This window comes from Schistocerca piceifrons, chromosome 1 (genome assembly GCF_021461385.2).
Source record: "Schistocerca piceifrons isolate TAMUIC-IGC-003096 chromosome 1, iqSchPice1.1, whole genome shotgun sequence".
NCBI lineage: Eukaryota > Metazoa > Arthropoda > Insecta > Orthoptera > Acrididae > Schistocerca > Schistocerca piceifrons.
Genome location: NC_060138.1, coordinates 738,260,243 through 738,283,905, shown reverse-complemented (window position 1 = coordinate 738,283,905; position 23,663 = coordinate 738,260,243). Strand labels below are relative to the sequence as shown.

At 39.3% G+C, this 23,663-nt stretch overlaps 1 protein-coding gene across 2 annotated transcripts in view; it reads right to left on the bottom strand.

The window, feature by feature from the left end:
- Positions 1-23,663, bottom strand: part of LOC124711620 (protein SDA1 homolog) — a 186,200-nt gene that overhangs the window by 150,018 nt on the left and 12,519 nt on the right. Inside the window, exons 2-3 of one of the 2 annotated variants that reach the window (XM_047241799.1) lie at positions 7,850-7,952; positions 4,255-4,359 (exon numbers count right to left, since the gene is read on the bottom strand). In XM_047241799.1, coding sequence (XP_047097755.1) covers positions 4,255-4,359; positions 7,850-7,939 — 195 coding nt within the window. In that variant the 5' untranslated portion in view covers positions 7,940-7,952. The remainder of the gene's footprint in view (positions 1-4,254; positions 4,360-7,849; positions 7,953-23,663) is intronic. The other variant, XM_047241791.1, reaches the window with a different exon arrangement.

Genomic DNA, 23,663 nt, shown 5'->3' with positions numbered 1-23,663 from the left:
CACCACTGGGTAAACAAAAAGTCAAAGTTCATCCATTTGTATTATGTTATAAAGATGAAGATAAACTAATGAGCCACATCTTTTGTGTCATAAGAGACTACCTTGAACACAACACTACAGCAGTGCACATTTTTCAACTAAAATTGGCAAACTACATTAAACAGCACCACCCTGTCATAAAAAAAAAACTGATTTACTTTTCAGATGGGGCAGCAAGTCAATATAAAAACAAAAACAAAAATTATTAACATCTCCTTTCATAAAGAAGATTTTGGGTTTGATGTAGAATTGCACTTTTTCGCTTCATGCCATGGGAAGAACGCTTGTGACGGTGTTGGGGATACAACAAAGCGAGCTGTCACAAAAGCAAGTCTGCTGCAGACTGATGACAATCATATCATGACACCTCAAGAAGTGTTAGACTTCTGTTAAAAACATATCAAAGGAATTACCTATGTTTTTGTACAATGTGAGGAAATACAAGAAGTCTATGACAGTGTCTTGAAGGAAAGGTACAACACTTGTCAGAAGATTAAAGGCACTTGATCTTTTCATTGTTTTGTACCCCATTCACACAACTTACTGAATTGTAAGATCACATCAACTTCACCTGATAGTGAACTTTATCAGTGTGGAAAACTTGTGTAACTGGTTCTTCAAATTACAGACATAGTGGCTTGTGTTTACGATGAACAGTGGTGGACTGGCGAAGTTGATAACATTGACTATCAAAACCAAGATGTACATGTTGTATTTTATCACCTTCCAGGACCAAGGACATCTTTTAAAAAATTGAGAAGAACTGAGTTTGGAGGCCACTTAAAAATGTACTAAGGAAACTGTCTGCCATGGAATTTACAACTGTGACTGGGAGAACTTACTAACACCCAAAGTGAGTGAACAAATTTCTCAAATGTTCAATGAGCGATGTACTAAAAACAAATAACAAGCGAATAATATAGTGTACTTAGTAGGCTTATTTTCAATAAAAAAAGTAAGTAATCATAGATATGATTAAATTATATACTGTAACTGATATATTTTATTCCATTAGCCTAGATATCATAGATGTTAAAAAATTTATTTTCTACTCGTGTTTGTAATTTTTTTTTTCCATAACTTCCAATTGAATCTCAAAGCTGAAATTTATACTGAAGTTTGATATCATAAAGGTCTATTAACAGTGAAATTTTCAGATTTTTATCTGGTCCGCCAACAAAGAATTGCAGGCCACAAAATGGAAAAATTTAAAAAAAAATACATTTTTTTAAAAATAGTGTATTTTTTAAGTGTAAGCTGCTCACTATTGATACTCTATAAAAAGTAACTACACTATACAGTGTAATAGCAGAAAAATATTAAAGCTGAGAAATTAATCTTTCTTTGGAAAACTACTGTTCAAAATTTGAGTTTTTTTAATTTGTGGCTGATAACTTTGAACTATTAAAAATATATTAAAGAATGCATTTAGCTAAGTGATAATGATGTTAATTTATAGCCCAGTGTGTGTTGAACTAAATGCATTTTATCTGAAAGGCTTAGGACAATCCCCTACTGAATAATTGTAAAAAATGTAGATGCTTGCAAATACGAAAAAATGCATGCGGCCTGGAACAAATATGGCCACCATTTCAAATTAATAAACAATAATTACAAAAAAAATATTTTTGTGACTACTAAACATTGGGGAATTCACCCAGCAAATATAAATTTTTTCTGAGATGGTCAAGCAACCAGTGCTGGACCACTTGGTATGGATTGACCCAATGGGGAAAGTTTTCATACCATGCCGGCGACTCTGACCCTCTTCTCGGTGTGTGGCCAGGAAAGTAAGGCCACAGATTCATAGGAAGCAGCATTCAACAATCCATTGCCACTCTAAGAAATGGCCATAGAAGAGTGGCCAGATTTTTGGAGCTTGATATGCTTCTGCGCAAAGCATCTGCCCTAATACCACCCACTCTGATCAGGGGCTGTTCCCATGGGTGCGATCCAGCCACAGCTAGGGCCATTGAGCAAGGCTGCTGTTATTGTGTGTCAAGAAATTTTGCAATGGAAAATGAGCTGCTATGTTTAGTAGCAGTTGCAACTGATATTTGTATCCCAAGGAATACTCGCAACACATAAATGTAAGATAAATGAGAACTACCATGTATTAAACATGTTTTGAAAAGCTTTTCTTGGGAACTGTAGGTTACTTCACAGAATATAGGTATTATGTTTTTCACTGTCGCCTAATGAGTTGTGTACATTTTCTCAGTGTGCCAATATAATTCTTATTATGTTTATTAGTCCTCAATTTCTTTTTCATTCATTGGTCTTACAATTTAGCCAATGGCCTTTCTGCAGAGGTAACATTGTTTCTCACTGTCTGGGTCTACCATGGGATGTTGGCAAGCAAGACGCACTCAGCCCTTGTGAGGCCAAATGAGGAGCTATCTGATTGAGTAGTAGCAGCTCCGGTCACGAAAGCTAGTAACAACCGAGATAGCAATGTGTTGAGCACATGACAGTCCAGATCCACATCGTTTGGATGGAGTTAAGTGTTTGCTCGACGTGTCTATACAGATGTCGTCAATAGCAGCACTACTGATTACCATAACTCTTGTAATAAATTGTATGAAGGGGAGATAGATCATATGAAATGACAAGGGATCTGAGTATAACAGTACAACAGATTATCCCTGAACATTTAAATTAAAATGTTCTCTTAACATTACAGTAGGTATGTATGTCACCCTGTTTAGAAGTTAAACTTTAATAAAGCATATAATTATTTAACAAATAACTGAAAATCATAACAGGGAGTCCACTGGATCGCAACTATGAACTTCCCATCAATTCTACTTCCGTAGCACATGCTTCAAAATGCTAATTACTGCAAAACTGGAGAATATAGTTGGTTTTACTTCTTGATATAAATGACAACTCTGGCTTCCATTTCACTTCTAAGAGCAGTTCATTGTTCTTGCATAATTATAAATTCGTAAATTTCTTACTCAATGCAGGTAAAGCATAAAACAAAACTGCACAACCATGCTTAATAAATAGAGAAAAGAGTTGCTGCCACATTGCCACACACTGCTGTTACCAGCCATGCAGCCATATTGTGTGTGCAAATTACATGTGATCCATCGGATTGCCTGGGATTTCCATGTGACCAGTGACCAATCACTGCAATTTGCCCAAACAAGTGCGAACTATGAAGCAAATGTTCGCCCAGATGCTGTCACTGTGACTGGTCACTCATGAGTCGGAGGCCTTTAAAAATATAAGCAGTTGTGACGTCATGCTCATCAAAACAGTTTATTGTTACGAAGTATTGCATAGGCTTTGTCCTAAAGCCTCTGACACATTTTTCTGGTGGAGATGCTTGTGCATGCACTGGGTTTTGTTGTTGAAAAGGGCACATTTCCATTGCAACTAAAGCTTTGTTTTGGTGTCAATCTCTCATTTATGTTTTACTGCTGTAGTAGTAGGTGAAAGTAAAATTATATATTAGAATATCAGTTCTTACCTGTCAAAATTAATATCAGTTCTTACCTGTCAAAATTTTAACAATTTAACTGAAAACTAAAACAATTACAAACTTCTGGAATTCTAAAAAAATCCCCGGTTTTTTCCAGGTTTCCCAGGGCATATTTACACTTAGTAGCTTCTGAGCTCATACCATAAATGACAGGATGTCTGGATTACAAGAGTTGGATAATACACTGGATGGCAATCTATTCCAAGGTCTTCTCAACACACAAGATAAGATGCCACTTCAATACATAACTAGAAATGCACACTCCTTCCTGGATTGCACGAGGAGACTAATTTCAACTGTACGTAAGGAAATTGCCCCGTCAGTCAAAGGTGGGTATGAAGATTTCTTTTTCATTTCAATAACCTGTTATATTCTTTACTGGAATCTGTCTTGCAAGATCATGAGTCAAGGAATATAAATATATCAAAATACAATTCCTACATGAGGAAGCAGCAGTCATTAGTACACGTATCGAATCCTGGTCTGTACATACTACTCACTATCCATAACACCGTATATAGAGCACGGTAGTTACTCTCACTGACTGAATACGCCACATCCAAAAGCTAGAGCATAATAAGAAACATCTGGTTATGCATGATAATTTCAGCATAAATTCATACAGTTCCAGTTGGTTCTACAGGAAAATTACTGTTGAAGAGTTTCTAACCTAAAGAGGTCACAGACTTTAAAGGTAGGAAAGACACGTCATACAGTGGTCTCACCTGTGCAAGAAACATTACTAATTCATCAAGACTCTTATTGTAGCGATCAGGCTGCAGGCGAAACACTTTCAACATCGAGTCAAAATGGTTATGCTGTTGCATGAACTGTGGAAAGTACAGAAAGAACATAAAAATTAAAATTAAATTAAATTAATAATTACACACAAGTTATTAAGTAATATACAAAATATCACTGAAGCACTTTATCATCATATTCACCAAGTGCGGATTTTGAACATAATTTTTCACTTACTTTTCCCATACAATTCATTACTCATTCATTTGCAGATCATCTTATGTAAACAGAATCATGAAGATTAATCTTACAATATGTAGTCACAAATGTGGAGTGAATTAAGTTATACATTAACAAGCCGAAGCACTCTATCCTACAGGAAAATGGCTTTGAGCTGGCATTCATTTCTAACCCTTTTGCAGCTCTCTGGACAGAGTGTCCAGCCTGCCCAGCTGGCTACAGGTGGCGAAGGCACTTCTCCTTTGAAGGCATTACCCACAAACAAATGTGCGGAATGTATAAGGGCACCTGCATGGCACCATCCCATGCTAACCTGTTCATGGGCCATCTAAAGGAATCCTTCCTAAAAACCCAGAATCCTAAACCCCTCACCTAGTTCAGATTCACTGATGACATCTTTGCTATCTGGATTGAAGGTGAGGACACCTTATTCACATTCCTCCAGAACCTCAACAACTTCTCCTCTATTTGCTTCACCTGGTCCTACTCAACCCAACAAGCCATCTTCCTAGATGTTGACCTCCGTCTCAGAGATGGCTACATCAGTACGTCCATCCATATCAAACCTACTAACCACCAGCAACACCTCCACTTCGACAGCTGCCACCCGTTTCATACCAAGAAGTCCCTTCCGTACAGCCTAGCCACCCGTGGTTGTCGCATCTGCAGTGATGAGCAGTCCCTCTCTAAATATACCGAAGGTCTCTCTGAAGTCTTCACTGACCGTAATTATCCTCCCATCCTTGTACAAAAACAAATCTCCCGTGCCTTATCTTTCGAGTCCCCCACCACCTCCCAAAGTCCCACAGTCCGGCCACAGAGGAGCATTCCCCTCATAACTCAGTACCATATGGGACTGGAACAACTGAATTACATTCTCCGCCAAAGTTTCGATTACCTCTCGTCGTGCCCTGAAATGAGAAATGTCCTACCCACTATCCTTCCCACCCCTCCTACCGTGGTATTCTGCCGTCGTCCATCCTTACACAAACCCTACTCCCAATCCCTTACCTCATGGCTCATACCCCTGTAATAGACCTAGATGCAAGACCTGTCCCATACATCCTCCTACAACCACCTACTCCAGTCTGGTCACTAACATTACCTATCACATCAAAGGCAGGGCTACCTGTGAAACCAGTCACGTGATCTGCAACCTAAGCTGCAACCACTGTGCTGCATTCTATGTAGGCATGACAACTAACAAGCTGTCTGTGTGCATGAAAGGCCACCGACAAACTGTGGCTAGGAAACAAGTGGGCCACCCTGTTGCTGAACATGCTGCCACACACGATATCCCTCATCTTAATGATTGCTTCACAGCCTGTGCCATATGGGTCCTTCCCACCAACACCAGCTTTTCTGAATTGCGCAGGTGGGAACTTTCCCTGCAATACATCCTACGTTCGCATAACCCTCCTGGCCTCAACCTTCATTAGTCACTGTCCTCACCCATCCAGCCCCCTCCCTGTTTCCATTCCAGCACTACACAGCCGTCATTTCACTGCCACACCCAGTCTTTTAATTTTATTTTTATTTCTCTCCTTTCCACTACTTACCCCCCCCCCCCCTCACCACCTTCTCTCCTACCCTCCGTCTAAACTGCAACACTTCACTGTCCGCCACTCCCACCATACTATCCCTCCCTTCCCCGCCCCACCCTCCTCCTACCACTACCCAGTCGCCACTCCCATCATGCACTGGTGCTGCTGCTCACAGTGTAGTTTCAGCTCTCTGAGACTGCAGATGTGTGTGCAACTTGCACTTGTGTGTGTGTGTGTGTGTGTGTGTGTGTGTGTGTGTGTACTGCTGACAAAGGCCTTAATGGCCGAAAGATATGATTGTGTGAATCTTTTTATTGTGCCCATCGTGGCTCAGCATCTCCGCTATATGCTGAGTAGCAACTTTCCTTCTCTCGTATTGAAACCAAACTACAGTTACTTGACTGTGTGTGCCATTTTCTGTCACTTCTGGCAGCAAGGTTTGCTGACAAAATGCAAATATTTTGTTATACTGTTTGCCGTTTGAAATATCTGATACGTGAATTGTGTAGAATAATTCATACCCTTTCACTTTATGTGTATTTATATCATGTATAGTTTGTGAATTGGGAAATCAAATTACAATTAATTGGCTGTGAGTGTTGTTTTTTGTTATGCGTAGCTGAGATTGTTGATGAGAAACTGCAAGTATTTTTTTTTTTTTGTGCATTGTTAGCATTATATACATTTGTGTCATTTGTCTTGCTTATGTGAGGAAATCAAATTGTATCGGTTCTGTCTCCTCATATGTAGAAAGGAAACAGGAGCAAGTGAAAGCTGTAGCATTTTCTTTATTACAAAGAAGAGCAGTTAACAACAATGTTGGTAGGAAAGTTGAAATGCAGCCAACAGCAAGTCATCATTCTACTGTGCACATTTACCTGCTTCTGCACCCCACTGTCACTCTTTCCTGCCTGCAGGTATAAATGAATGTGCTTAGCCATCTGGCTGTTCTACCTGTTAGGCATACATGTACACCTGAAAAGCCATCTGGGCACTCTACCTGCCGGGCACATATTTATGCCCATAGCCGCGAAAGGGTCAACCTTCACAATGTATTATCATGTCACAACAACTTTTCAGGCAAATTAATACAAAAACTGACTAAATATAGCACCCACAGTGCTGAAATATGTATAGGTAAATTAAAAATATATAAACTGAGTCTTTCATAAAGTAGAAATTCTCTCCTATTTTCTTTGGAAGCGCAACATCTAATAAAAGTTTCAAAAACCCACTGATGAAAATGAAAATAAAATGCAAATATGAATTGTGTTCACACATCTGTTGCATACCAATGAAAGATGAGTTATCTTATAATGTCAGTATTGTGAGAACGGTAAACTGCTACTCAACCAGGAGATGTTGAGTCGCAGACAGTTACAACAAAAAGAATGCTATACATTTGAACTTTCAGTCAAAGACCTTCTTCTAAAGTAGACAACATTCACACACATTCACACAAAACAATAGGCAAATGTCAATTAAAGATGAAGAGATATTAAAAAGAAAAATGAAGAATGTAATGGGTAATGCAATTAGTAACTAGAAAGAGGGATACGGAGAGGACGAAAACAGAAGCTGTGAGAGGAAGAGTATATAGTGAAATTCGACACCTGGTAAAAATGAGTAGATAACACACATTAAGTACAGGAGAGAACTACTTTCATACATTTCTTCAGTTTTCTAACGCCTCTTTAAGCTTTCAAAAAAAACTGACTCTTGACTATCACTGCTTAACAAAGTATATATAATGTTGCTACAGACATGCTTGAAGATAACACCACTCCAACCTTACCTCATCTTTGTAGGATTCTGGATCCTTTTTAATTAAATTCTGGAGCTGCGGTAAATTATCAGGCAGCTGGTTATTACGGCGTTTGAGCATGGTGTGAGCTGTACTAACAGAGAGCAACAAATTAATCAGTCCCAAATACTTGAAATTACATTAGCAAAAGCAATTTCAATTCAATTACATTACTTAAAATGAAATGAAGGATTCTAGAAGGTTTAAACCAGTGACATGAAGCAATATCAGTAAAATTTGGTCAGGGTCTACAATGTAATGAATATATAATAAATAAAGATTCATGCTGAACCATGTCATGGTCTATTTATAGCGAAGTTCTGCCTTAACCATAAGCTGTCTGAGTATCCTGCCTGACTGAAATTTTCACTGTGTACAATGTTTCCTCCTATCACTACTGAAAATCACAATCATTGATCCTTCCACTGGGTATCTGAGAAGGCACCATTGGCTGAACCAATTCAGATGAGGAATTTGGCTTTCTTGGTCATAGGTATACGTACAAATTTAAATAAATAACCTGAAATGAAACCACTGGAGAAGAAATCAGTCAGATACATTGACATCAGTGAAATCCATCCAAAAATACTCAATCTACAATATTACGTTTACGAAAATTTGTACCACAGGAGGATTTATATACGGATTTGCTGCTTACCACAAGCAACTACCTTAACCATTAAAATATATCAGCACAGCTCCACGTAATGCCACTAGAGAAAAAGCCTTAAAGTTGTTTCAGAAGTAGAGAGTGACATCACTTAATTGCTATGCACCTCATGGATGACAGGTACGTGGAGGTATTTGTAAGTGCTTTAAATCATTCTGCTGTTCTTTATCTATCTAAACAATTTAGGAGACAATCTGAGCAGCTGTCTTGCGCTGTTTGCAGATGATGCTGTCATTTATCGTCTAGTACAGTGATCAGAAGATCAAAACAAATTGTAAAACGATTTAGAAAAAGATATCCATATGGTGCAAAAATTGGCAATGTGTGAAGTCATCCACTTGAGAGCTAAAAGAAATACAGGGCTATTACAAATGATTGAAGCGATTTCATAAATTCACTGTAGCTCCATTCATTGACATATGGTCACTACACACTACAGATACGTAGAAAAACTCATTAAGTTTTGTTCGGCTGAAGCCGCACTCCAGGTTTCTGCTGCCAGAGCGCTCGAGAGCGCAGTGAGACAAAATGGCGACAGGAGCCGAGAAAGCGTTTGTCGTGCTTGAAATGCACTCACATCAGTCAGTCATAACAGTGCAACGACACTTCAGGACGAAGTTCAACAAAGGTCCACCAACTGCTAACTCCATTCGGCGATGGTATGCGCAGTTTAAAGCTTCTGGATGCCTCTGTAAGGGGAAATCAACGGGTCGGCCTGCAGTGAGCGAAGAAACGGTTGAACGCGTGCGGGCAAGTTTCACGCGTAGCCCGCGGAAGTCGACGAATAAAGCAAGCAGGGAGCTAAACGTACCACAGCCCAGCGCTGACACCCGATGACAAAGTCAAACGCTTTGAATTTTCGGCGCGGTTGCAACAGCTCATGGAAGAGGATGCGTTCAGTGTGAAACTTGTTTTCAGTGATGAAGCAACATTTTTTCTTAATGGTGAAGTGAACAGACAGAATGTGTGAATCTGGGCGGTAGAGAATCCTCACGCATTCGTGCAGCAAATTCGCAATTCACCAAAAGTTAATGTGTTTTGTGCAATCTTACGGTTTAAAGTTTACGGCCACTTTTTCTTCTGCGAAAAAAACGTTACAGGACACGTGTATCTGGACATGCTGGAAAATTGGCTCATGCCACAACTGGAGACCGACAGCACCGACTTCATCTTTCAACAGGATGGTGCTCCACCGCACTTCCATCATGATGTTCGGCATTTCTTAAACAGGAGATTGGGAAACCGATGGATCGGACGTGGTGGAGATCATGATCAGCAATTCATGTCATGGCCTCCACGCTCTCCCGACTTAACCCCATGCGATTTCTTTCTGTGGGGTTATGTGAAAGATTCAGTGTTTAAACCTCCTCTACCAAGAAACATGCCAGAACTGCGAGCTCGCATCAACGATGCTTTCGAACTCATTGATGGGGACACGCTGCGCCGAGTGTGGGAGGAACTTGATTATCGGCTTGATGTCTGCCGAATCACTAAAGGGGCACATATCGAACATTTGTGAATGCCTAAAAAAACTTTTGGAGTTTTTGTATGTGTGTGTAAAGCATTGTGAAAATATCTCGAATAATAAAGTTATTGTAGAGCTGTGAAATCGCTTCAATCATTTGTAATAACCCTGTACATTAAAATTCGGTTACACAATAAATCAGTCAAATCTAAATGCCATAAATTCAACTAAATACCTAATAATTACAATTACACACAACTTAAATTGGAAAGAAAACACAGAAAATGTTGTAGGGAAGGTGAACCAAAGGTAATAGATCTAATATACAGACTGCCTACACTACACTTGTACGTCCTCTTTTGGAGTACTGCTGTGCAGTCTGGGATCCTTACCACATAAAATTAATGGAGTACACCGAGAAAGTTCAAAGAAGAGCAGCACAAAACTTCCTGGCAGAATATAACCAGATTGAGGCTTGATCTCGGGACCTTTGCCTTTTGCGGGCAAGTGCTCTATTTCAGTTCCAGCAGCACCTCATCTCTTACCTTCCAGACTTCACAGAAGCTTCTGTGAAGTTTGGAAGGCAGGGGACGAGGTACTGGCAGAAGTGAAGCTGTGAGGATGGGTTGTGAGTCATGCTTAAGTAGATCAGAAGGTAGAGCACTTGCCCGCGAAAGGCAAAGGTCCCGAGTTCAAGTCTCAGTCCGGCACACGGTTTTAATCTGCCAGGAAGTTTCATATCAGCACACACTCCACTGCAGAGCAGCACATTTTGTATTATCATGAAACAGGAGAGAGAGAGAGAGAGAGAGAGAGAGAGAGAGAGAGAGTGTGTGTGTGTGTGTGTGTGTGTGTTACTGACATGATACAGAATTTGGGGTGGACATAATTAAAACAAAGGCATTTTTCACTGCTAAGGAATCTTCTCACAAAATTTCAATGACCAACTTTCTCCTCCGAATGCAAAAATATTTTGTTGACACGAACCTCCATGGGGAGAAATGATCATAATGAAATACGGGAAATCAGAGCTTGCAAGGAAAGATATAGGTGTTTGATTTTTCCGCGCACTGTTCAAGATTGGAATAATAGAGAATTATTGGGAAGGTGGTTTGATGAACCTTCTGCCAGGTTCTTAAGTGTCATTTGCAGAGTATTTATGCAGATGTAAACTCTTCTGTTCTCTTGTCCTTCATAGTTGCCTTTGAGTCACACACGTGTGGACACACAGTGGAGTATTAAATTTTAGAATGGTAAACAAATGTTGTATTCTTGGCTGTACCAGTAATTATAACAAAAACAACAATGCTATCATTCTCAGATTTCCAACCAATGAATATTTCATTATGAAGCAGATATCTTCAATCAAGAAGGAAAATTTCATTACTGACAAGCGACATTTGTTTAAGTGTATACTTAAGAATGGACATTATTTGCGACAAACTGACTGCCAGCCCTAAACAAGATACATAAAATCTGACAACATCCAACATAATGAATAGCTGACTGGCACACTGCCTCATGGTGCTGTTCTCAAGATTTTAAGTTCACAGTCTTTTACGTCTTTAAAAGGTGTTCTGCCAGGACAAGTAGCTAGAATTCTTGAAGATTTACCTTCTATCATCTATACACCAAGGAGACAATAAAGGCAGTCAAAGTTGGATCAAACAACAAGTTTGTTAGCTATTACGTTGACAGTTTACAAATGATGCCATTAAAACACTAGCTACGATTTTTGCCAATTACAACAGGAAATCAGCCAGTTTGCAGCGAGACAAATATTAACATGGGCAGTGCAAGAATGTCTGGTGCACGACAGACTGTCAGCACAGAAAACATTGTTGTGGTTTCCCCTGGTGTAGCAGCAGAGAGAGAGGTACACTAACAATAGTATACTTAATGACAATACTGGACACAGAAGTGACAGCACATCGAGATGAGCAGGGGATCCACAGGTGGAGGCTCTGAACAAAAATTTGCAAATTATTTTCATCATAATATGGATCTGTAGGGTACACACCACAGTCATCTCAGGGCCACATAGCTGGTAACTTGGATGCAGCTGCTGCTAAATTTCCAATGTTTTAATGCCAGTAGCTGTGCCCTATCTTTGACATCACACAAGTTGGTGACACTTATGCTCAGTGTACTGGTCCTCCATGATCCTGATAGTGTGGCCAATGCATGACATGCCACAACTACAAGGAATACGAGAGACAACAGCCTTTCGCAAACAAGGATCATCCTTAACAGAAACTAAATGGACCCTCATCTTAGATTAAGGTTGGAAAACACATTTCACATCGTATTTCCACACTATACGACCAATCTTGTTGGAGATGCTCCACTACGATTGATGAACTCTGGTACAGAGTTGGAGAGGCAGGAAATGACATGCCCATGCCTGTCATCCAAGCTCAGTTTGACTCAATCCCAGCCAGGTAGAACCGTTGTAGCTGCCAGAGGTGATAGCTCAGTATGCCACATTTTCCATCCTCAAAATCCCCAAATCAACTAGAAATTTAATTGTGTACTCCTCCTACTGCACTTTATACACAAATAAGCAAAACTTCAGTATTTGCTATCCTACCTGGGTTGGCAATTTCAATGACCAGCATTGTATCTCACTCAGTCTTATGAGAAACTATTGTACATGGTCTAGTGATATTTATGAAGTGTGTACGTGATGTATCACTGATTTCTTGAATCAACTTAAAAAGTTTTCACCCCAAGTTCAGTCCGGTGGAATTTCAGAAGCACTAAGTGCTGCCCTTTCAAGACATGAAAACCAATGGTACGTGTTAGGAATGACAAAGATCTGGTGGATAATCTATAGTGGAAACCAGTATACCAGTGCAGAAGTATGAAACTAGAATTTGGTTGCAGTAATTACATGTCTGCTGTTTGAAACTGACAAACAATATTTTATTCAAAATAATCTCCATTGCTATTTATAATCATCTCCCACCTCTTCAGCAGGCTATGAATGCCACGCCAAAAAAAAAGTTCTTCTTTTGAAGCAAACCACTCAGCGAGCCATTTTCGTACATTTTCATACGAATTGAGGTGCTGTTCTGTGAGAACGTGTCCCTGCGATGCAAACAGATAATAATCGGATGAAGCCAAGTCTTGGTGTTGCCTTGTACCACTTTCCGGTCATTTTTCACGTAACGCTCAATTTAAATCGATCACTTGCTGTTGGTAGCGATCAGTGTTAACGGTTTCACGAGGTTTTACCAGCTCATAACAGATAACACCCTTCTGTCCCACCAAACACAGAGCACTGTCTTCTTTCCAAAGTGATTTGGTCTTGCAGTGGATTCACCCATGATTTATGATGCTTATGATTTTCAAAATGTATCCATTTTTCATCACTGTCACTATTCAATAGAGAAACGACTTTCTTTTGTATCTGGCGAGCAGCATTTCACAAGTGGTCTTTCAATTCGCTTGCTGTCTTTCATTCACATCATGTGGAATCCATTTTCCCACTTTCTGCACCTTTCCTATAGCTTTCAACCAAAGAGGAATGGCTTTCTGCATCACATTCAATTGCTCTGCAAGTTCCTGTTGAGTTTCAGTATCATCTTCATCACGTAAGGCCTACAATTTGTTGTCTTCGAACTTTTTTGGTGGTTTCCCACGCTTGTCATTTCGCACGTCAAAATCACAATTTTTGAATTTTTCGAACAACTCGAAACACTGTGTTTTCCCAAGAGCATGTTCACCAAAAGCTTCAACAAGCATTCAATCTGTAGGAAAATTATGGTTTCATACTTCTACAGCTGGTACATGGGCTAATATCTTGGTCATTCTGTGCCAAGTGGTCTACAGGTTCATGCATGATTATCAAATATTTTAATAAAATTGTGTGTGAACATAACGCACCTGTTCCCACTGAACATCAGTAATGTTTCACAAGCACTAATTCAATACTGCAGAGATTAGTCATTTGTTTGGCCCCATAGTGCAGGTTTCAACATTGCACCCCTGAGTTTTTCGCAACTTTGAGACACTATTTCTCAGAAAATGTTTTCTTACAAGAAATGAAACTAAGCCATCTTGCGCAACTTTTTGTGCTCTCTTAAGTGAAGTATTAAAGAAAGTTTTCATGAGCAATTTTCACATGGATAATTTGAAGCAACATCGCCAAAAAAATAGACATTTTAAAAAAAAAGTGAAGTTCCGCTTTTTATATCTCCGAAAGCAGCTGTGGGACAAACTTAAAACTTTGCAAATAATAACTTATCAATACATGATCTAGGAATACAAAATTTGCTACTGCTTCCAAATACCTAACAAATTTAGGGCAAAGTCGACAATTTTTGCACGTCAAAAATGGGTAGTTTTAGCCCAACTTCACAACAAGCATTTGCTGCAAACTCTTTTCCACCATTTTCATAAGAAAGGCCATGTTCTAAATCACCTAAAAAACCAGGTTTTGTTGTGCAGTGTGAGCATATAAGGTTCTAAAAAAAACGACAAGGTAGAGAAGCACTGAAAATATGTCCATATTCTGCTCATACTCAAATTAAATATGACGTCTTTTATTATGTGCTACAAATGGTTAGTACTTTCTGGGGAAGGTAATATAAAAAAACTCTTGATGACTATAAAGTGAAATCGAGTTAGAACATAGAAAAACTAGAAAAAAAGGAGTGTCTTTTGTTGTGACTCATCATGACATATTTCAGACCGTTTTTCTGTTATAATAAAGACAAATTCAATTAGTTACAAACTTCAAAATTAAATTGTTCAGTACCCAGGAACTGGAAATCACTGATGCAGAATGGCTGCAACACGAATCACATAAACTGCATTCCAGTTTTACACCATTGTCACATTGTGTAAATTCTAGAGAAGTTCGTAGCTGTCCGCCTGACACTTTTTGTACAAGAATTCCAGTTACACAGATTTTAAATGTGTCTTTTATTGTGCAGTGCTAATAATCTGCTAGTCCAATTCTGATCTAAAGTTAAGCGCATTTTTGTGTTCACATAGTTTGCAGTTAATGTGAAACATTAGTGTACTGCTGAAAAATTGTATAAATGTGTTGCTAAGGTCCATGGTGGCTTAACCACTGCTTTTATTTATTTATTTAAAGTTAGAAAACCAGCATCCCCATCACCATAGGAGGCCACACCAGATATCTGCATGACAGCAGCCACCATGGGATCCCAAGCCTCATAAAGAGTTTATTTACACAGGATCCCAAGCCCAATGATACATTTATAAAAGTCTCCCACGCCAAAACTAAAAGTAGTCCTTTTAGGATCCTAAATGTTTCATTAATCTGTTGTTGAATGTCATGAGGAAAACTCTGCTGCTGGCCAGACAATGTCACTGATGGAGCTGGAATAACTGCAACAATATGCGAATTCAAACCCAGCAAACGTCACTACTTGATGACCAATAAAATGAATTTGCTGAGTTATGTGGCAGCATAACTCTTATTAAAGTGTCCTTATGTTCAGAGGAAGTCTCACAATGTTTACAATCCACCACTCATTTTCATAAATGCAAGCCGCATATTACCCTATCTGGAGGTTTGATTGTAATATATTTGCTTCACTGGTGTCCCTAATTTTGGCCAGAAAAGATGATGCATTATTTGAGACTCTGCTGACCTGAATTATTGTTTTATCAGCTGGAAAAAAATTATCATTTTCTCTAGCTGCTGCTGCTACAGTATGCTCATGTTTAAACTATCTGCTTGTGACATTATATTTCTTCTTTGCTGATGAAGGCACATTTAAGGTCATTAATGCTCTCACAGCAGAAGTGAAACTGATCTATAGGCATAAGAATCCACATATTAATTGGCAGTTATGAGTTTGCTCTCATTGCCAATCATTATAGCAAAAAAATTCCATTCTGCCATCATTCCGAGGTCTCTTTTAAGACAGCAAAATTGAGAAACTTTTTGAAACTTTTGTGCTTGGTGCAGGAACTATTGCTGAAATAATGGATTTAAAATACATTAGCAAACTGTGTTTTTACATATTTCATTAGCTTCTTCACAAAAACCATGTACAGTAATTGCACCATGCTGCAGACAGTCACTTACAATGCAAAAACTAGGAGCCCACCTTCTGATTTTGGTGAAAATAAACAACAAATGGATAGTTTGTTGCTTGACATTTGCCTAGTGGAAACTTCGCACTGTATCCTGATTGATAAATCAATAATTTTTGGCAACATTCATTAGGATAATACGCTTGCCTTCCTGTAGGTCACATTCAAGAGCTTTATGATGCAAACATCAATGTTTGGTTATGTAATTATGGCATGACAGACTCCAAATTTTTGGTGTTATTTCTTCAATAAATTCATCTACTGCCATCTGCTGCACATCCAGAGTGTCCCAATTGGTATAGATCTATCGCTTACACAGAATTATTTCATATCAATCACGCATGCTCCATAAAATACACTCCTGGAAATGGAAAAAAGAACACATTGACACCGGTGTGTCAGACCCACCATACTTGCTCCGGACACTGCGAGAGGGCTGTACAAGCAATGATCACACGCACGGCACAGCGGACACACCAGGAACCGCGGTGTTGGCCGTCGAATGGCGCTAGCTGCGCAGCATTTGTGCACCGCCGCCGTCAGTGTCAGCCAGTTTGCCGTGGCATACGGAGCTCCATCGCAGTCTTTAACACTGGTAGCATGCTGCGACAGCGTGGACGTGAACCGTATGTGCAGTTGACGGACTTTGAGCGAGGGCGTATAGTGGGCATGCGGGAGGCCGGGTGGACGTACCGCCGAATTGCTCAACACGTGGGGCGTGAGGTCTTCACAGTACATCGATGTTGTCGCCAGTGGTCGGCGGAAGGTGCACGTGCCCGTCGACCTGGGACCGGACCGCAGCGACGCACGGATGCACGCCAAGACCGTAGGATCCTACGCAGTGCCGTAGGGGACCGCACCGCCACTTCCCAGCAAATTAGGGACATTGTTGCTCCTGGGGTATCGACGAGGACCATTCGCAACCGTCTCCATGAAGCTGGACTACGGTCCCGCACACCGTTAGGCCGTCTTCCGCTCACGCCCCAACATCGTGCAGCACGCCTCCAGTGGTGTCGCGACAGGCGTGAATGGAGGGACGAATGGAGACGTGTCGTCTTCAGCGATGAGAGTCGCTTCTGCCTTGGTGCCAATGATGGTCGTATGCGTGTTTGGCGCCGTGCAGGTGAGCGCCACAATCAGGACTGCATACGACCGAGGCACACAGGGCCAACACCCGGCATCATGGTGTGGGGAGCGATCTCCTACACTGGCCGTACACCACTGGTGATCGTCGAGGGGACACTGAATAGTGCACGGTACATCCAAACCGTCATCGAACCCATCGTTCTACCATTCCCAGACCGGCAAGGGAACTTGCTGTTCCAACAGGACAATGCACGTCCGCATGTATCCCGTGCCACCCAACGTGCTCTAGAAGGTGTAAGTCAACTACCCTGGCCAGCAAGATCTCCGGATCTGTCCCCCATTGAGCATGTTTGGGACTGGATGAAGCGTCGTCTCACGCGGTCTGCACGTCCAGCACGAACGCTGGTCCAACTGAGGCGCCAGGTGGAAATGGCATGGCAAGCCGTTCCACAGGACTACATCCTCGCTATCTGTAGCCATCTGTTCTACAACACTTCTTACTGCATCATTATTATCAGTGCTAACAGCTGAGATCGTCTCCATGGGAGAATAGCAGCCTGCATTGCTGCGAAAGGTGGATATACACTGTACTAGTGCCGACATTGTGCATGCTCTGTTGCCTGTGTCTATGTGCCTGTGGTTCTGTCAGTGTGATCATGTGATGTATCTGACCCCAGGAATGTGTCAATAAAGTTTCCCCTTTCTGGGACAATGAATTCACGGTGTTCTTATTTCAATTTCCAGGAGTGTAGTTGGCAACTGCAGATGCTATAGCTTCTGGTCCAGGACAGTTTTCATGCTCAAGTACCAAGCATTCCTTAGATTCCAGAATACAAACAGCCTTGCTGAGAAGCTCCTTATAATTCCAGTTGTTGCTGCTCCAATAAGCAGAAGCTCAAGATTATCATGAACTACACAAACAACAAAATGGTTCTAAGCACCGTGGGACTTAACATCTGAGGTCATCAGTCCCCTAGACTTAGAACTACTTAAACCTAACTAACCTAAGGACATCACACACATCCATGCCCAAGGCAGGATTCAAACCTGCGACTGTAGCAGCAGCGCAGTTCCGGGCTGAAGCGCCTAGAACCGCTCGGCCACAGCAGCCGGCATGCAAACAACACAGTGCATGCATTCCACGTGATCCAACTGTTACACAAAATTCTGAGAACCCAGTTTTTGGCCCATTTCGATTCCTGTAGCACACATACATTTCCCATACTCTGCAAAGTAACAACCTATTCTGCAACTATGTCTTTGTGTCTGAAAGTCTGGTAAAAATCCTTTTTCCAGGACATACTCTACTAAAATCGTCATCTTCAAAAATATTTTGCTCTCTACTAGTGATTTCTGCTGGTAATTGTCTTTCTTGCTTATTTTCAAAAAGTGCTGGGATGCTCTTCTCTGGCTAAAGCTTTCTCCACATTTTACCATCCTTTCTGATACTCCACAATATGTGTTTGTTTCTCTGATTGCCCAGCTTATAGATACCAAGCTTAAAATTTCCTTCTGTTCTTTATGACTGGATTCCTGTATCTTGCCCATTAGTTCAGCCAGCAAATGTGCATTGTCAGTAGAGTTTCGTCATTGTTTAATTTTACCGGCATGTTCATTTTGCCAAGTTACACCCACAGCATTACAATTCTTTTTGCCAAAGGAATTAAAGCACATTAATATTATTTTTTGTAAACTTGCATACTGAATAGGCAGATAAAGTTGACATGACATTTTCCCACACAGTGCCTCCCTTGTGATATTTTCCATGTGCAATCAGTCCGTTAAAGACAGTATATCTGCATAAAAGTACTGAAATACAAACTTTCTTTTACACCCGTATCTATTTAACAGATACTCTTCAAATTAAAAACCACAAGATACACACCTTTGAGAGAATTAATACTGCATAATATTGACTATGAACATTTTTAACATGCAACTCACAATTTTACACATAGGGCTGACTGTTCAGTAAGAATGTTTGATAGGGCAGAAACAAAAAATTTACACTTTTCTACTGTGATTACTGGTACCTCAAAAATAAGGAGGTGGAACATTATCCTTTGTATTGGATTTTTATTTCCTTTCATTTCTTACAATTAAAGAGTGCTGTAGATGACCTTTTTTCTGTTTTTCTGATTCAGACTCATTTCCTATTCTTTAGGACTTCTGACTTTACTTTCCCCACACATTACTATATAACTAAAAAACATAATACAAGATGTCAGATTCTCAATGCAGCTCCACTGTGTTGTAAGTTTTTAGAGCCTTATAGAGTAATATTGCAAAACCAAGTCTAGATTTTTAGGCAGTTTATGACACGGTCATTTTAATGAAAATAGTTTAAAAGTTCACACAGAAAATACTTTATTGTAAAAGTGGGATAAAAAAACCTATTTTGGTGTTTTTACAAAATTGTCAAATTTGCCTTAAATCTGTAAACTATTGGAAAGCAGAAGGAGAATGAAATTTTATAGTCTACGTCCTTGTATTGCATGTTATTATCGGCAAAGTTTCAGGTTAATCCCACAATTACTTCTGGAGATATAAAACGCTAAACTTCACATTTTTTCCTATTGTTTATTTCTTTTGGTCGACTCTGCTTCAAATCATCCATATGAAAATTGCTCATGAAATCTTTTATTTCACATAATAGACTGCAAAAAGTTGTACAAGCTGGCCTTAGCTTTGTTCCTTTCAAGAAAACACTGCTGGAGATATTATGTCTCAAAGTCGTCAAAAACTGAGGGGTGTAATGTTGATAGTTGCGCTATGGAGCCAAACAAAAGACTATATCACCAAGGGTATTGAATTGGTGATGAAATTTTACCCATGTTGAATGTTCACACAAAATTCCATCAAAATCCGTGATCTTCATGCAGAAACTTTTTCTAAAATTGGACCACTTGATATGGAAAGGCCCATCTGCAAAACTCTCGGCTCTACACCACAACTAAAAAACAGTCATTATCAATATTCATTTATCTGTGTCTTTGCTTTGGTACCATGTGGTGATGATAGCCCTAGAGCAGAAGAGTCATTGCAGCTACCCGGTAGGGTTGGCAATGTTCACTATGGTTTTAGTCGTGGAAACGCACATTGCCTGGGTTATAAAATTGCTGGAGCCATGTCACTCACTCACTCGTGAGATTATGGCATCGAAAGATGCTGGAGAAGATACAGTGCGCACACGGATCAACACTATGACTTGCAGTCCACCTACATGCTGTTGCTGTGTTTATAGATGCCACTAGAATTTTCATGACTAGTTAACAACTCCCATTCTCTCTTTGCATAGCAGCATTTGAAATTAGAAGGATTTTGTTTGTTGCTTAGACAAGTATGGTAGTCAATTGGTCTGCAGTCATCTTGTCCTTCAGTTTCTAACATGCTGCAGGTTGGAGTAAGCAAACTTCCCAATCTGTATAACACTATTTCTGTTCTAATAATTTCCCATGTGTGACTGGGATATTTCCACTAATATTTCAGTATCGTTTATTAGTGACTCCCAAAATTGAAACACTGCCTCAACTTTCACTTACACTGAAGAAAACATTCAGATTAATTCAAAATTCTACTAATGATTAGCTGTCAGAAACTTCCCATCTGATCCGTTACATTCACAAAACAAGTTTAGGGAGAAACATCTGCAATCTGACAAGAAATCCAATACTACCACAGTCACAGTAAGAGGAGAATTTCTTTGGAAATAAGATAATATTTATCTGCAAGAAGGCAAGGAAGCGACAGGTAGGGAAAGTCTATAGCCAGGACTCACAAATGCTAAATTTACTTAAGGATGGAAAGAAAATTACCTTTTAACATTGTGTCACACTTTTAGCATGGTAAAAATGGTAGATGCTGCTACTAGGGTATGAAAAGTCTCTTGGACCACGTACTTACAGATTCAACGGGGATGAATTGTAACGTATTTAAATATCTTGGTCTCTCTAATAACTACTGTCAGATAATACAGCTAAAGACACACTTGGTAAGAACACAAAACCACAGGCCTACAAAAGGATCTTCTCAAAACTTTAAACACATTATTCTTCTAATGCACTGACAAATCAAGCCTTGGATGAAGTGTAGGCTATATGGACAATGATGTAGATGATGGAAACATTTCCGAAAGTTGAAAGCACTGAACACTGAACAGATAGTATGCACTTTGGTACAAAAAAGGAAGACAGCTCTATCATATTATGCATAGATGATAAATCTATAGGTTTTGTAACAAACTCGAGAGTTTTATTAATTAGGCCTAATGTGGAATGAACACACAAAGATACTGGCAAAATGAATGTCATCAGCATGTTATGCTCTTAGGATTCTATCATCAGCTTGTAACAGCCCAAGTCTAGTGGTGACATGCTGTTCCTACATATACTTAATTCTCAGCTATGGGATTCTTTTCTGGAGATCACAAGCATAAAACAAGTAACAAATTTTAAATTCCAATATTAGGGCTGCGAGAATAACAGCAAGAAGTAGTATCCAAGCACTAGTTACTTTCATGTTCCATGGATCACTTCCACAATAAATCGTAATTATGTGGCAAGAGTCATTCTACATTCAAATAACAAATTAAAAATATGGCTAAATACTGACACTTTTTTAAATTTTTTTTTTAAATAGACATATGCAAGTTTGTATTTCCTAACCACCGCTTTTATACAATATAATAGAGCCTTTTCTATGGAATATAAGGACTTGTTGAGGAGAAACTTTTTTAGTTTGTTATCAAATTTTACTTTGTTGTCTGTCAGACATTATATATCACTGGGTAAGTGATCAAAAATTTTCATGGAAGCACTGTGCACCACTTTTGGTGCTAGAGACAACTTTAATGTGGAGTAACGAATGTCATTTTCTCTTCCGGTCTTGTAATTAGGTACATCATTGTTCCTTTTGAACTGCCATGGATTATTTAAGCAAGCTTCAAGAGGGAATAAATATACTCTGAAGCAGTAGTTAGTCAAAATGCCAAATTCTTTAAACAGGTGTCTGCAAGATGGTTGTGAGTGAGCACCAGATATTATTCTTACAGCACGTTTTTTAGTAATGAAGACTTCCTTTCTTAAAGATGAGTTACCCCAAACCATTATTTTATTCACCTTGTGTTACACTTATCAATTGCGTAGTACCCCCTAGACACAAACAACTGTGTACGTTGTGTCTTTTTAAAATTGAGGGTGAGACCATCTGCAGAAATCCAGTCAGTGATGCTTTTAAGAACCCCGTTTACCATTTCTTCTGTTTCTATACCTATGCCTCGACAGACTACAATACTAGTGTCATCTGCAAAAATACCTAATTCTACTTGTTGCATATTAGGTGGAAGTTTGTTTACATATATGTGAAACAATAATGGTCCTAAGACTGAGCCTTGGGGAATCCCATATTTCATTTCTCTCTGTTACGAGAATCTCTCCCGATTAAACTGGTTGAATTACTATTCCTGCAATTTTTTTTTTTTTTTTTTTGTCAGATTTGACATTATCAATTTGTAGACTATACCATCAATGGCATAAAACCTCAATTTCTCTGGAAGAATATTGTGAGACACACACACACACACACACACACACACACACACGCACACACACACACACACACACACAAAATCAAATGCCGCTGAAAATACCAACTGGTACTATTATTATTTCTTGCTTGTAAAATTTTGTGAGTGAATGTACACATGGAATTTTCAGTTGAATAACTCTCTGAAATCCAAACTGTGATTCACTGAGGATATTATTGTTGCTTAGGTGGGATACTATTCTATAATTAAAAAATCAGTCAAAAATTTTGGAAAACTATGTCAGTAATGAAACAGGTTGATAGTTATTAACATTTCTCTTATCACATTTCTTATAGAGAGATTTAATAATGACATGTTTCAATATCTCTGGAGAATTGCCTTGAGTAAGTGATGCATTACATATTTCAGATAAGACAGGGTTTATTATACGGGAACAAAATATTGTAAAGAACTATTTATAAAACTGTGTATCCTTACTGTACAAAGTGACTACACCTACAAATATTTTGTGCAAATCTGGGAAGATATTATAAGTATTTCACTACTAGTTCTATACATAATTACAGGACAAGGAGTCAGTCTGGACTTGTATTTACCTAGTGAAAGTAAACAAAAAACTGACATCATTCTGCCGCCGGGGAATAAATTTGTATAATAAATTGTCTAAGGGTATAAAACAGATTACTGGAACACATCTGTTTAAAAAGGAAGCTAAAACATCCTTCATGCACAACACATATTACACAATTCGAGATTACTTAGAGTAGTGGTTAATAATGAAAGAGAACGACAAAACTCCATCACATTACAACACATTATGACAAGATAACACTTTTACAATATATATGATCTCTGCCCAAACTCTTTGTCTTTAAAGTGCTGGCAGGTCGACAGACACACAAATGAACACAAACATACACACAAAATTCAAGCTTTCGCAACAAACTGTTGCCTCATCAGGCAT